This window comes from Numenius arquata, chromosome 1, assembly GCF_964106895.1.
Source record: "Numenius arquata chromosome 1, bNumArq3.hap1.1, whole genome shotgun sequence".
In the NCBI taxonomy this organism is placed as follows: domain Eukaryota; kingdom Metazoa; phylum Chordata; class Aves; order Charadriiformes; family Scolopacidae; genus Numenius; species Numenius arquata.
The window spans coordinates 66915651-66932010 of NC_133576.1; the positions used below are offsets into that span (position 1 = coordinate 66915651).

At 39.4% G+C, this 16360-nt stretch overlaps 1 protein-coding gene across 2 annotated transcripts in view; it reads left to right on the plus strand.

Annotated features, from left to right (window-relative positions):
• Window positions 1–428: 428 nt before the first annotated feature.
• Window positions 429–16360, plus strand: part of PPP2R3B (protein phosphatase 2 regulatory subunit B''beta) — a 54474-nt gene continuing 38542 nt past the window's right edge. Inside the window, exons 1-2 of one of the 2 annotated variants that reach the window (XM_074155912.1) lie at window positions 429–483; window positions 2072–2523. In XM_074155912.1, coding sequence (XP_074012013.1) covers window positions 2176–2523 — 348 coding nt within the window. In that variant the 5' untranslated portion in view covers window positions 429–483; window positions 2072–2175. Of the gene's footprint in view, window positions 484–2071; window positions 2524–16360 lie in introns of those variants that run through there. The other variant, XM_074155921.1, reaches the window with a different exon arrangement.

The window sequence follows — 16360 nt, forward strand, 5'->3', positions numbered from 1 at the left end:
CCGGGCTAAGGGCGGAACTAGCGGCTTTCGGGGCAGGGATGCCCGCCCGCGCACCTCAGTGCCCCTACCCTGCCCCTTAGGCGCGGACCGGCTGCCTCGGCCGCGGGAGGGTTCCGACACTGGGGCAGAGGCCAAGCTGGGCCCAGCCGGGAGGCTCCACGATCACCTCCATAGCGCCATAACCACTGTGGCCACTCCGCCCGCCGCCACCGCAAGGGCTGCTGGGAAGGCAGGGAGCTGGAGGAGAAAGACCCACCCGCAGCCTGCATTGTGACATCACGACGCACGCAAAAACGCCCCTCCCGCGCACGGCCTCCTTCCCCCCTCCCCCCCTGTTACCATAGTGACCGCCCGCCGCATCGCCGGCGGAGACGTGGGAGAGCGGGTGAGGTGAGCTCTCACGAGATGTGGGCGGGCCGGAAGGAGGCGCGGATTTGAAGGCAGCGGCGGGAGGAGGGGGGACGGCGGCGCGGCGCGCGGCAGGTGAGTGGCTGGTGGCCGTTGTACTCGTTGGCTGGTGGCGGCGCGCGCCCCCCACCCGTGTCCCCTCGCGTCCCCCGTGGGGTCGGTGGCGCGGCGCCAAGCCACGTCGCCTCAGAGCTGCTGCCGGCGGAAGGGGCGGGGGGGGTGTCCCCCCGGCCCGCTCGCTCGCTCGCTCGCTCGCTCGCTCGCTGTCGCTAGGACAAGCAGGTGTGTGGTGACGATGGTGGTCGGGCGGTTCCCCTCCCGGGGGGTGGAGGCGGCCCCGGCGCTGTGACGGTCGCTGCCACCCCCACTTTGTGTCCGGCTACGTACCCGCCGCATGTAAGCGGTCGGCGGGAGGCCGTTCCCCTCTCCTGGGCAGTCGAGGGGCTGCCCGCCTGTGCTGGCCGGCACCGCTGGGCCCGGCTTGGGGCTGCTTTGAGGAGTGTGGGCACCGCCACCGGCCCTGTGAAAGCGTTGGTCCGATAAACCAGTTGAAACAACGTGAGCTGCAGTATCAACAACGGGATAACTTAGCTGTGAAGTTGTTAAGCGTAAAGGTTTAAAAAGTTTAACTGGCGTAGTATCATAAGGTTTATAGTTCTGTTGTGGGATGAAGGCTGAGCTTTGATTTTAGTAGTATATTCGGTTGCTAGGTGTTCAAGTGCTCATTTCAAGGCTTCTTCATCAAAGTATTTGCATATCTCTGCCACCTGCTACACACAGATCAAATGTTGATAAAGGCTTTAAAAAAACAAATCAGGCAGAAGCATGGAATTCAGTTAAACTGTACCAGATCACTAAGTAATTTGATTGCAGAGATGACAATAGTATCTTGGGTTCTGTTCTCAGTATTTAGCTCCAGTCCTCTGCCTCTCTCAAAAAAAATAAATACGTATTCTCTTTGTTTCAGGTGAGTGACTGAACCTGAAATCCTGCTGTCCCAGTTCTTGAGTTGTTCTGGGCTTCACTTTGGCTTTAAAAACTGTAATAGTGAATGTCAAATAGATCAGTTTTTAAATATCAAATGATTGCATGTTACCAAATGGGCAGGCAAATGAAATCCTGTGGAAGGATCTTCAGGAATTCAGCTGGGCACCACTCATAGGGAAATGCATCTTGCGCTGCAACATGCAATGCAAGATTTTCAATCAGCAGCACAGACTTCAGAAGGAAAATTGAGCCTTCAGTCTTGGCACTAAACCTCTTGACTGAAAGGCTTGCTCTTCTTAATTGTACTATCACCAAGGCTTTGTGAAAACTGCTTAGACATTTAGTTCTTGATTCTTAGCAGGTTCAATTATAAGTCTTTCCAAGGCTATTTTCATAAGAAATGCATATTTTAATACATGTTCTGGGGGAACATGTGTTAGATAGTTCTCTTTGTGAGTGCAGTTTCTTTCTCTCTACTTTCTCAGTCTCCATCATTTACACAGTATACTCTTAAAAAGACATCCTCTGGATTTGACTCTAATTAATGGCTTACACTTTCAAAATGTTGTAGTCATATGTTATCATGTATCACACAACATCTGTTGGTATCTTGAGGGAATAAATATCAACACTTTGTTAAAACCATAAGATTAAATAATAGTATTTTTCATAACAGGAACCCTGGAGTCTGTGAAACGCTGAAAGTCAAGTGGAATAAAGTAGATGACTGTCAAACCTTTATTTTGAATTTGGCCCAACAAAAAGGGAAATTGGTAGAAAATGTCATCTGGGAAAGTTCTGCAACCCGTACTGAAAATGAAGGTGGATGAACTGTTTTTGTGCTGGTTGAGTCAGCCTGCAACTCAGCTGATACTAAAGGACTGCTTGAGAAGAATCAAGAATGAGGAGAAAACAGAAATTGGTAATGGAGATTCAGGAAATGGTAAAAATGAGAGGTTCACTAGTAAAAATTCCAATTCCAAACAATGCATATTAGGAGATACCAGATTGCCTTTGATGTCTTTCAGCCCCCCTCAACTTTCTACTACTCTTCCATTGGCAACTCCAGCGAGTGCAAGGAACATCTCTAATGTTAGAGCAACACGTCGATCCTCAGGAACCAGAGTAGTAAGTTTGTTTCTTACTTATTAGACCTACTTTTTTAAATGGAAGTAACTTTTGTGTTTGTGGTGTTGGCAAATTACGCAAGTAATTAGTTGCCCCACAGGAGGTACCGGGAGTGGAGTGAAGCAGCAGTACTGAACATAAAATGTCAATGTTTCTTTGTCATTACCACAATGGGTAGGTGGCCTAAATTTCCAGAAGACTGTCTTGACTCCTTGCAGCTCTGTTGCTTTTTACAGGTCATGCATGTCTGACACAAAATGAAAAATTAATTGTTTTCTATTTCCAATAACTTTTCTGTCAAGAGCAATATTGCCTTTGTTCTTTAAAACTGCAGAGTGGAAGGCATCTTAAAATTCCATATCCAGTACAGCTGATTAGATTTGGTATAGCTACCTTGGTTTTGAGCTATGATGTCGAACATCATGTAATACTCATCTTGCTGCAACTAATTTACATGTTATGTTTGCTTCAGTGGGTGCCGCATAGATAAGGAAAAGTCAAAACAAATTATTCATGCTTTCTGAAGTATTGCCTCTCCTATGTCAATAAGGCTAGGGCTAGTATCTGTATTCTTGCATTTCTTAACAGCCATAAACAAACTAGAGGTAGTGGAAAAGCTAGAAATAGCTTTATAACAAAAAAGTAGTTTTCAGTAATGTCCTTGTGTCCACTGAGCAGTGTCCAGTGTCAGGGAGGACCCGTCTTTAGAGTAGGAGAATGAAAGAGAAATAATTGTAGAAGCCAAAACTTGGATAGATAGGCCAGATAGCCATGACTAACCAGGTGTCATTAGTGAATCTTACACTTCATATTAAAAGAAAAATCTAGGATTCTATCAGATGTGGTAGTTTACAAAGAGTATTTAGCTTACTAAATAGATCACAGTTGCTGGATACCTCTTGTTTAACTTTTGATAGAGGTATCCCGAACCAGGCATTGATGCTTCCAATGCCATACTTTCAAAAACAGACCCTTCCACTGTTAAATGCAATCTAATTTTGGACAAATGTAGTTCTTGCACTTGTTTGCAGTGATATTTTTATAACAGACTGCCTTGACTGCAAATATTCCTTTGTCTAATGATACCAGACACTATTGTTAGTACAAGACTCAAATTTGGCTCCACTGAATCTGCGTATTAACAAATTGTTTTGGTACTGCATGGTACACTCAATGCTTCCTTTCTAAGGAGGTCTTGATTTATAATAGACAATGCCCTTCATGCAAGAATGACACCCCTGCCTCCAACTTGAGATTCTTTTTTAAATTTGCAGTTCAGTTAAATCTAATTTCTAGCCCTTCTCCTAAATTGTAAAAACAAAACTGGAAAGAAAATGATGTGATGACTGACAAAACTAAGCATTGCATATATGATCTGCCTTATACCAAAGGAGTTGTTAAGAGGCATGCTGCTTCTGCTTTAGGACTATAAATTCATATCATATAATAATACTGGTAAGTTTTAAGTGGTCATCACTCCCAATCACTCTACAGACTTTGGTATCTGACTCATTACATTGGCCAAACCTCCTGGTGTCCCAGGGAAGCTTTGTCAGGTTGGTAAGGGTAGAGGGATTAGGGCTGAGGATGTTTAAGAGCGTAGGTTACTTCTTGGCTGTTACTGGTGTGCTTTGAATGTATACACTTGCCTTGTGACCCACAGGAGTAACAATGTGACTACTGTTTTGTTCTAAAACAGTTAATATGAAGTGTTGTCTTGATTTCATAAATACTTTCAAATCTAGGTTGATAACTTGGAGTCCCCACTTCTTAGTTTCAAGACATCACACTCTCAGTTTAGAGTTTGTCTAGATTAACTTTATAATAATAGCGACTTGTATTTTATGCATAACCACTAACCAGACAGCAAGACATGACAATTGATTTACAAATATTTGTTTTTCTTTATGTTCACACCATTATGTTTCCTATTCTAGTGAACGTAGAAAGTTAGCAGATGCTTATTTTCTTATTGTATTGGATAAAGGCAGGTAAAGGGAGACCTTCCATTAAAAGCAACTGTTGCCTGAAATACTTGATTGCTAGCTCCTACTATACTTGTCTCTTGGTTGATTGCTTTATAGTAGAATGCATAAAGAAGAACTAGAAGAGATTAACGAAGAGTAACTTTCTTTACTTAATTGGAATTGTTTGTATCGTGCTGAGAGAGAACTTAAAGGGTTAGGTTGTTGGGTTTTTCAAGGAGTTGGGTAGGGGAAAGTTGCCAAGCAATAACAAATTTATTTATGGCTTTATTTTCAGCTGAACTGAAGCCTCATCCAAAAGTTGCCTAATCTTTAAGAAGTGTAAATTACATTTGGAGCAAGCATCAGCTCTTAAAATGCCACCAAGAGTTGCATAACTACATGTTCTGCCATGACAGTGTATTTTCTCATAGAAAGCAATATATACCCCTTTTCCTTCTTGTATGTCCATAAACTACCCGTTGCTCTGTCAAAAGTAAACTCATTTGAGTTTACTTAAGTAAGTTTGAGATCCTCGTCTCGGTTCTATAAATGGAAGAAAATGTTTCAGCTTTTTAAATAAGAAAGCTTGTACTGTAGGTCCAGTAATGCAGATTTAAATTCTAAAAAGCAGTCCTAGAAAATGGTAAGAACTAATGGGCTTGACTCTGTGTGTCTGAGAGTGATATTAGGAAAGGGTTTTTACATCGGCCATAAAGAGCTGGAAACTTATTTCTTTTAGGACTATATAAGTCAACTTAGGCATATAGAATCACAGAATGATATGGGGTTGGAAGGGACCTCTGGAGATCATCTAGTCCACCCCCCACCCCCCCGCCAAAGCAGGTCCGCCTAGAGCAGGTTGCGCAGGAGCAAGTCCAGGCGGGTTTTGAGTGTCTCCAAGAGATGGAGACTCCACGACCTCTCTGGGCAGCCTGCATCTTATTAAACTTTTTCTTACTGTATAGCAGGGTACAAGCAGTAAACTCATTTTGGCAGGATACATTTTCAGTATCACTGAGCTGAATTTTGATTTGATTATGGGTAAGGTTGCTGTACACCTTTTCCAGTTTTTTAAATGTTCCTACGACTTTTTTGATGGACACCAAACAGTAAAGCTTATAACAGAAAACTGATCTTTGGGTTACCAGGTAGTAAGTATGAATGTGTAGGAAACTACACTTTCATGCTGCAGGTTTCTGTACCTGTTAGAAAAACATGTTTTGCAGAATGGGAAGCATTCTTGGAAGACAGGTCTTCAAGCTAATTAAATATTTAACACCTTAACAGTAGCATATGAGCAAAACAAGTTGGTGTTCTCATGGCAACTGTTAAACAGCATTAAAAGCGGTGTAGCTGACAGCTATTGTATGCAAGGAGATCTTTTCTCTTTTTTGGAGGTTAGCTTGTAACTGAAGTTTGAGGGTTATATTTTTATCCAAAATTCAGAAGTTGCCATGTGTTTTTGCTGAACTGCTAAAGTCTTGTCAGAGGAGAATTTGCTGTCTTTCAAAATAGTTGAAGCCGTCCACTGATTAGCAAGTCCGAAGTACTTTCTCAGATAATGAAAGAACCTACATGGTCCTTATGTTAAACATGAACAAAAAACTGAGGTGCTTCAAACAGGAATTTGTTCATTTGGACAGGGCACTTAAGCCCAGGTTCTGGAAAACCACTAATTCAGAGTAAACTGTTGGCTTAATTCACATGCATATTTTAAAATCAAGATAGAACTCTACCATGAAAATTCATCTTATAGTGTGTTTTGGTGCAAGTGTAAACAAAACAGGGTTTGTTTAGGGCTTTGTGGGTTTTTTTTCCTTTAGGGGAGGTATTTTCCTTCACTTGCATAGCATCATTCAGAGTGAGGTCAGTGTTGGACTGCATCCATTGCAATTACAGTGTTTGCACAAAGTTCTGGTCATCTTTGTGATGTGAAGTGCTTGGTAACACTTAGTATTCTGCAAGTAGGCTTGTGATTTGTATGTGCTAAATGTATTACAATAACAGAAAATCAGAGGCATAGAAAAATCTCAGCATTTAAGTCTTCAATATTTTATGAGTATATTTTTGTAAAAAAAAAAAAAAAGATTATAGAGCTGTAACTTTTATACTTGAAGAATAGCTGTCGTAGCTTTCTCCTAACCTTTATCACTACTGTACATGGATTTAACAGTGTTTCTGGCACTCCAGATTATCTTAAACATATGGGACATACACAATTGCACGCTGTTCATCACATTGTCAAAAATGCCAGGCCTCAAGGCCTAAAAGATGCCGCAGGCAAGATGTTTAATCCTAACCAGCTGGTGTGCAAGGCATCTGGGGAAACAATTCACAGAATTCCCTTTGGGCATTTTGGGGGGTGGTGGTGCAGAGAGAATGTGATATGATCTGAAGTACTTCAAAGTTATTTTCCGTTTCTCTGCAGGGTCAACCTGTGGTATAAAGGTACTTCTTGGATTGGTTTCTGTATATTCTTTGCTTGATAAGCATACTGTTCCTGCTTGTTATCCCTTGACAATTATTAAAGCTCATTGTCCCATATTTCTGTAATTTTTTTTACTACTTTCCTATATTGCTGCATAACTTTTTTTCATCACTACCGTTCTTGCCATATTTTTGTTACTAGTTACTTGATTCCAATGGAGTGGTACTACTAGAATCCATTTTAGTTTAAAGGGAACTAGAATGAAACCTTTTAACACTGTCAGAAGTTTGAGTATAATAACACTTAGCAGTTGATTACTGGAACAAATTAATTCTTCTGAGGACTTGAGTTAAAGGGTAGCTAGGCTTAGACCTGCATCCTTTAGATCAGTGGTGGACTATCTCCATGTTCTGCAGGTGTGCTGTAAGTTTTTTGGGGGACCACCCCCTACTAGCAAGGAGAGAAACTATGTTCATAAAATGTCAGAAAAGTAAGAGGAAAGACAGTGTTTGAATCCTGCCAGCTTTTCATTTAAGTAGTTATTAAGCTTTGATGTTGGCCTTGAAATTTCAAGTATCTAGTCTTATATGTTGTCTGCATCTGAGTTGCTACCTAGTATACCTCAATCCTAAAACAATGTTAACTACTAAGTCTAGGTTATGTAAACTGTATTAGCATTGCACAGCACACCAGATTACACTGTGCGGACTGAGTGTGGTCTAGCACATACGCTCCCTGACTCTGTATTATGCAAAGCCTTGTGCTAGTAGTGCTGCATCCATCACTAAGTGGGGAGGATGGTGGACTTGGCTTCCAGCTCAAGCCCGTGACTTAAAGACAGACTGTAAATAACCTGGTATCAAACTGATGTACTTTTATGATGATAACAGGGTACTATGACAGATGTCAGCACTAAAGTGTTCACAATAAAGGTCCTTCTATGGTGCCAACAAAGGAAGGACAGCCAGAAGTTCATATTAAGGTCTGGAAGGGTGCAGCTATGGGTGTTCCTAGAAAATCTTTATTAGTTTCAAGTGTGGTGAAATAACAGTAGTCAGCGTAAGCAGCACTGATAGTATGTTGTGTTATTCTTCTTAAGCTTTGCTGTAGTGAATAGCTTGGAATAGAAGAATTGTTATCCTGATTAGAGAACCAGCTATTCAATTTATGTATAAATGAGAAACTGAAAGTTATTCACTGTTGTAGCTTTTTGGTAGAGGGCTTTTATTTCAACTGCATCTTGTACCCTGGGACATAAGTGTTACGCTTTTCTTAGCAGTAGTATTAATTCTATTTACACATTGTGCTTTGTTAGAAGAAATAGTGATCTTTTGTCCTCTTGCAAAGTGGCAGTTGCACTTGAAGATATTTCTGTCCTACTGGAAACTCATAAATATTTCTTGTATGCTGCATCCAGTCTTAAGAAGCTTTGGCGTTTCTAGTGCTGAAAAATTGAATTCAGAATTATATGTGACTTTCTTCAAACTTAAAATTCACCTGAATCCTGACACAAGACAAATTCAAGTATTTGGATTAAATTTATTAATCACAGACACTCTCTCCTGTATAGGTAAAACTGTCACTTAAAAGCAAACAAACAAAAAAGTTCATAGCTGTATGAGATCATTACTTACTTCTAGTTGCTTCTCTCTGACCAGTCTTTAAAAACATTTAAGCTTAATTATAGCTTTACATCAGTCATTTAAACAGGTCATTCTTCTAACAGGTGGTCAGCCTGGGAGGAAATTAGATATTGATATAGAGGAGATAGCTTTCTTTTTTTCCTTCAATGATGTTTGACAACCTGTCTTATATTTTTGAGAACCTCTTCTTATGCCTTACACTTACTCTGTCAGCAAGAAATAAGCTTGAGGCCAAAGGCATGTATGGGCTTACTTCAGCACAAAACAATTAATGCAGCTCATCCAGTGAACTAGTTTGTCCACTGATAGACCTAGTCAATGACTGCACAGAATTTTTCAGCAAGCAATGTTATGAGAAAAATCTACAAAATACCAATGATAATACCATATGGCTGAGTCTTGCAAATTTAGAGGCTTTGCACGCACAGCAGTCGTGAAAAATTCAATGACAGTTAGGTAACTTAAGTAATTGCATTGATTCGAAAAGATACCAGTTAAGCACTCTCACTTTTTTACAGTCCACAACAACTGGTTACTAAATTTAATGTTCTAACTGTGGCATAATATCCAAGTAACTCCTTTGTCTTGGGTTGGATTAGTGTGGTGTTCTCATCTTCAAGTTAACCAGATGGTACTAATGCCTTGGTAGATAAGATTAGTTTGTATTCTGCGAACGACAGATACAACTTAAAATGGGTCCCTAGAAAGCTCACCGGTGATCAAGAGATGTTTTTAAAAGTATGTTCTGGTACTTCATGTTAGATGTGTCCCTTTTGCATAGCAATCACTATTTTATATGAAAAATAGCTAGAAACTGTTCAGCCACCCATTAACCATTTCTTGACCACAGGTACTTGCAGGGGTAATGGGCTCTTATGGGTGGTGGGATATGTGCTTAACTAACCTTGTGCATACTGCTTAGTTTCATTTAACATGGAATTAGCCTTACATATATGTTCTATGCAAATCATACATTGGCAGATTTCAGGCAACAAATGAGATTAGTTGGAAGACTACAAGGAGACACAACTTTTGTAGAAATCTATATACAAGAAGACAAGGGAAGCACTGCAAAATACCTATAATATGGAGTTGTAAATGTGCCCACCATAAACAAGTTTTAGTTTGACCTTCTTGACATTATCTTGACGAAACAAGGTTTGTAGAGCCTGTGGCTTGAGTTGATCTGGTTTTAGAATTCAGCAGAACCAGGAGTGCAGTTTCTAAACATTTTTATTCCTTTAGAAGCTAGATTTGTATTGATAAACAGTTAATATTTTAGATTTTGTAAACATTTCTACTAGATATGATCATCACTGATATATTGTAAATAAACTTCATCAATGTGGCACACTTCATTAACTAAGAAATAAAGCAAACTTTGAAACTAAGTAATGTTGAAAGCACTTAATGGGCTAGATCTGTCTTCTGTCTACTACTACTAGTATTCAAGAATAGTCATAATTTACAACAAATACTTTTTAAAAGTCTTCTGTTGTAATTTAAGATTTTAAACAAAAGATCACCAGTTTAGTTGTCTTACTTGCTGTTAACATGCTAAAGAATATTTTCTAAATTTTTATCAAGTAACAAATTTAAGCTTAGTATTTTAGAAAGATCTTATAGAATGCTTAAAATATTTAGATTTCATATCAGGACTTCCAATAATGGAAAATTGAGGAAATTGCTAGTCAAGAGTACTGTTGCTGTTCTGGCAAAGTTTTTTGTGTTGCTATACCTCTGTAAGGTATCTTACTACTTCAGTCTTATTTCTTCATGTGTAATGGTTGCCCCTTTAGTTATCATACTGGAAGCTAAAGTCCTGCCTTCTTTCTTTGCTTTTTCCTTTACCACTGTACCTTTGGATGTGCATGACGTTTCATTTAGCTCTGTAGAAACCAGTAGAGTTTCTGTTGCCTCTCCATTTCCTATATCAGCAATGATTTCATACTGATTCATGATCCACACAGTAGTGTTGGTTCACGAGTAAGCCTCTATAGGAGTTCTACCAGAAATCCCATTGTTGGCTGGTAAATTACAATTTGCGATCTTACTGACCGACTTGTAGAACAAGATCTGTATCTTAAGCTTCCCAATTTGTTGGTTTTGCTTTAAGATCTTCAGGGAGGGAAATCTCAAGCGAAAGCATAAGCAAGAAGCTGTCTTGCAGCTGTCACTGACTCAAAATTATTGTCTTGTGATTTCAGGGACTAAATTACATGTCATGTTAGCCTGTGATGCTGGAATTATGGTGGTTGCACTTTCATACACCAATCATTGTGGCTTTGGAAATTAATTATGAAATTTCAAAATATAAATGTGTTTTTGAAAGGATTAATTGAAAATTCAGTTCATGTCAAAAGGATGAAGTACTGAACAGCTGGTTCAATGTTTAAATAAGTTGCTGGACAGTTATAAAACATTGTCATTCATATTTTTTATACCAGATTAGTCTGTCAACTTCTAAATTAAGGTGACACAAGGTAAATAATACCAATCTAGAAATGGCTAAATATCTAGAATGGTCTGTGTGACTTTGAGAAGTTGCATAACACATAACATTAGACTCTATTATGAAAGCTGTCTCCTGTAGGAAAATCTCAGTGGCATTCTGCATCAGCCTGAACTGATTCTTCCTTTCAACCTATTCTCCTGTTCAGAGGCTTATTTGTAAAATTACAAATGTGTATGTTGTAGACTGTAGCTTCCTCTGTGGATAGCCTCTGGTTCATCTAAAATGTAAAAAAACAGCACCTTTTAGAGCAAGTGTGACTTTTATTTCTATAATCCATACTAGGTATTTTGCTTATGTCTTTTTCTGTTTGATAGCCACCTCAGCAGCATCAGTTTCGGTGTACCTGGTTCTCATGATCTGATGAATAGAGTCATCTGAAGATCATGAATAGTAAATAGGTATCAGCTGTAGATCACCATTCCAACAACCCTTTTCCTTTAAAACTCTGTTTATGCTATATACAGGTAAATAAAATGTATACTGCTGATTTCCTAAAATGGCAGGGAACATGAGGATTGCTCTGAAAGGAATATAAACCATCCATTAACCGTCAGGCTTCTGTTTTATCATATCCAGTGTTGACGCTTGCTGAAGGTAGTCTGCCAGATACAGTTAGCAATCTAAAAAGGCCCATGCTATGTCTTTGCAGTCCAGGCAGTGTAATCATAGCAAGGTGATATGTATCTTAGCTTGCTTATAATCTGATAACAGCCCATGGCGTGGTGTACATACATGGCATTCTTTTGGTAATGCGCAGAGAATCTGATCAGCCCATCCTTCCTGGGCTACCAACATGACCATATATCTCACATCTAACTGGTGTCTTTTTATTCACTGTCTTGCCTCCTAAAGATTCTGGATTCTCTCAGCAACTGTGGAAAGAACCTCCAGGCATTGCTCTGTCTAATTCAAGAGTACTGGAAAAAAATCATTAGAGAAGGCATGCTCATGCAAGACTTCCATGTTTTTTTTTAATTATCTGCGTGTTCTATGGGGGAGGCATTGCATCCTCAAAAAAAAAAAAAAAAAAAAAAGCACATAGACCGAGATTTGCACAAACTTCATTCCAAGGCCAAAGGATCGTTTTCTCTCTGTGAAGGTACATATTCTTAACTACACAGTGACATCATCTAGCAGTTCATCAGTGTAGCACATCATACTCAAAACACTATCAGTAACTTTAAAGCAATCAGTTTGGGTAGCTGATAGCTGGGTGTGAGTGTAATAACTTCATTCCTTCTGTGATCCAGACATTGTAGACTTTGTCTCCCTTGTTTTGTCAGTGTACTGCTGAAAAGGGATGACTCATCCAAAGGAGAGTTAGGGATGGACAGTAGTACTTTGTTACTCTGTTAGCTCACAAGTGCATTGTCCTCTTACTCTCTTCCCATAGAGCAGTTAGAAATGTGAAGTTACTAACAAGAAGCAAGTTAGACAAGCGTCTGAAGAACTGGGAAAGCTGATTATTTGGATTCCATTAAATACTTTTCCTTATCCATCAGTATAAGGATGGATAAGTTTCAACATTGTGCATCCTTATTTCAGGACAGAGTCAGGGGTTTTGGGAAATGAAAATAAAAATCAATATTTGTGAATTCGGTATTGAAAAATCAGTGTCGGAGGGTTTCCTCCCCACCCACAAGTGGGTCACCTTGTCAATAGATGTTAATATCCTTGATTGCTTAGGCAGTTACGTGGATAAAAAGCAGAATTTTCTTTGCTACTTCCAATTTATTCTTGTATTATCCAATTCTCTAGACATTTCATGGTTTACAGTACCTACTCTACTAAAAGTCAAGGTCAGTAAATTTTGCTGTGTACTCCTGAGTACATAGCAAGTACTAGTCCCCTGAGAAGGGAATGTTTTTGTTTATTGCTTGGAATAATGTAAAATAACACACTTGAACAACTGAGACTTTAGTCCATTGCTATAAAGAGTTTTTCCCCTGCAAGGGCCTCTTTGAAGACTTGAGCGGAAGTTTTGGAATTCTTTTCAAAGAGAAGCACTAGCATTCTTCATTCATTTATTTAGACTATGTCAACACTGGACGTTGCTCTATATAATGTTAAGCAGAAAGGTACTGCAGATGCTACCAAGCCTGCCTAAGCTGCGTTTTCTCACTTTGTAGGTCATAAAATCAAATAGGACTGAGATGGACATTGCCTTCTAATCTTTCCCAATGTTTTTTACTCAACACCTTGAGAACTGCTGTTACAACAATGATCCACAGGCTACCACTGGTCTGCGGGATTAAGGATCTCTAGGCTACTCTAAATAATGCATCTAGTCAATGAGCAATGCATTTACTGAAGTGTGATGTTGTTTGCATCTACTATTACGCAATACATTTTGCAGAAATTGTGTTAGATTTGTTAGAAGCTCAGTCTGACTGTAGAGCTTTGGTCTGAGTTGGAAACTAAATAATTATTATCAATCAAATGTCTAATTATTTTGCAAATAATGGGGCATATCTAGTTCCAGCATCTTTCAGTAGATCAAAGGCTGGATACGGACTATCTGATCTAGAAATAACTCTTGATAATATTAAATAATGGTGATAGTCTAGTCACAATCTTTTGTGAAGACTGAGGGGGGGGAAATGAACCCAGCATTTCAGGGCCTTTTGTACTGTTTGCTTGTTTTTCTAGTCTAGCAAAGAATTGCTGCTCTCATTTGTCTCTCTTCTGGTATATTTATGTAATTTCTTCTTTGTCTTTCCTGCTTCATAGTGCCTGTGTTTTACTTAGCATTGTTAGCTGCTTGAGTTGTTTGTTTTTATATATATCTCTCTCTTCCTGAACTATTTGCTTGTACTAATAGTGCCTTTTTTCCACTTTAAACTTCTGAAATATATCTTTAGTACTAAGTTAGTCATTGTTTCATCTTTTTTCTATATTGATAAAGATGCTAACTTGCCTTAGTTATCTTCTCCTAACTGCTCTTTTCTGCCCCTTGCTAATCAGTTTCATTTGGAAATGGTTACTCTAGTTGCATAACCCTTTAGTTGACTGCTGTGGAGATCTGCCAGTTCTCTTTCCACAGTTAACCCAGGAGCCACTCTATAATTCCTGCAGCATCACAGGCTGAGAGATTCTGTTATGTTGTACACTGTTGCCATTAGGCTTGCTCATTCAGCCTCATTTAAACTGTCTCCAAGGCCAAACAGGCTTTCTGTCATCTTGGTTCACGTGTTACTGGGTTGAAGACTGGACCCCAGCAACTAAAGGTTTTGTACGGCTAAATACATCTTATTACATATTTAATTTAATGCTTGGATGCTTTTTTTCAAAGACTTGAGGTCCATTAACCATAATCTCTTAAGACTTTAAATCTTGTCAGTATATGCTTCTGACAAGAAAATGCATTTTTGTAGACAAATGCTTAAAGTTTTTTGAGGTATTCTTCAGGTTTCTATTTCCTCCACATTACCCAAAATATTAGTGATCCTCATCTTTGTCTCACTTGAATACTTTTGTGTTAAAACCAGAACAAATATTATACTGTTGTTGTGTATATTCAGACCTCTGTTAAAGCAGTAAGCTCTTTAGCCACAGTCCCTTGAGTCAGATCCATTCATAGTGTGTATCTTTAGTTTTGGAAGGAAGCTCTGAGCATGCATCTTCTCCTCTGTTTATCTATCTAATAATAAGCTGCCAGTATACTTGAACAGCTTCATGGCTGGCATCCAGCCCTTCACCCAGGAAAGGATTTTGCCATAGCTTTCACTGGAGGGAATTCAGATTTACAATAAATTTAACACTATACCTGAACACTCCTAGTTCCATCTGGATGGAAGCTGACTTTCCCTCTTCCCCTATGGCTAATTCACGACTGAAAAGATTAAAACAGATCTTAGGGGATTCTTGACCACATTGCTTTACAAATGCTTATATCTCCTTAAGTGTGGCAATACAAAACCCTTTTCTGTTCAGATGGTGAGAAGGGGGTGATTAATAGCTGCCAGTGTACTTACCTCTCACAATTTATTGCAACTAAATGCTCAATTGCATGTAGATTCTTCATATATTGCAACCTGTGAAATTTTGACAACTATACTGCATACAGGCATGTACGTGACCACTAAGTTTGAAACAAGACTAGTGACAATAGGGCTAAAACAATATTAGGCTAACAACAGGATTGAGTTAACATCTACATGAAGCAGTGCAGTAATATTATGACAATGAAATACAGAATAATCAAAATATTGAACATAATATGCTGGTTATGTGGTGATGGACTTTGAGCTCTGTTTGGAAAAAGGAGGGAAATCTGCAACTCAGTTAAGAACACTGATTTCTTACTGAGGCTCCTTCAGCAGGTTTAGGTGAACTGGACTGCCAGTATTTTAGTTAGCTTTCCATGTGGCAGTCAGTTATCTTAATGACATACTACAGCCACCTCAAACAAGACCATGAATGTAACAGTGAATAGGAGCACATCACCTGGTGAAAAGGGGTGAAAAGAGAAAGCAATTTAGGTGAGAGGATACCTTTTCTTACTTCAAGGAAAACCTATTTTGCCTAACCTGAAATGCAATCTGCCTTGCAATACAACCTTCCTGACCTTCCACAAACATCTTGGTCTGGAACGGGTATCTAGTGCCAGAGTAGGTTTCTTCCCCTACTCTAACACCTCAGTCCTTCGTCTCAAGTTCCAGGCATGCTGCTGTTGTGTGCTGCGCACCCAGCTCCCTGCTGGCTTTCCCTGTGGCCCAAGGGTTATCACAGGTTAGTTGATCTGATCTTCCTAAAAGACAGTGAGTGACAGCCAGTTTTGCTCGATGCAGTTTGATAGTCTGGTCATGCCAACCACAACATGTCTGACTCTTGCCTCGTCAATTCCTTTCTTGTTCTCCCACTTCCGAAAGAAATAAATATCTTCATAACGAGTTGCATAAAGAAACAGGTGGGGAAAACGGGACACTACATTCAAACTAAGGAAACAAGCTTTTTGTCATTGTTTACTTTCTAACAGTGTGTGATAAACTAAAAAGGATCCAATTAAGACAAATCATGTTTCACTCATACTTTTTCATAGTTTCCTTCTTAATCTTACAAGGATATTTACTGTGGGGTTTTAATATATTGTTACATGACAGCATGGCTATGAATGGATGAATTGGGCTAAAGATTATAGATAACACAGCGTGGGGGTAAAATAATGCAGCCCAGTAAGAGACATCTCAAACTTAGTTGTGAAAGAGTTGTTTTAGCATTTCTTGGACTGTGTACATCTTTGTGCAATCAAGAAAGTGGCCTTATTTAAAGCATGAGGGATGAA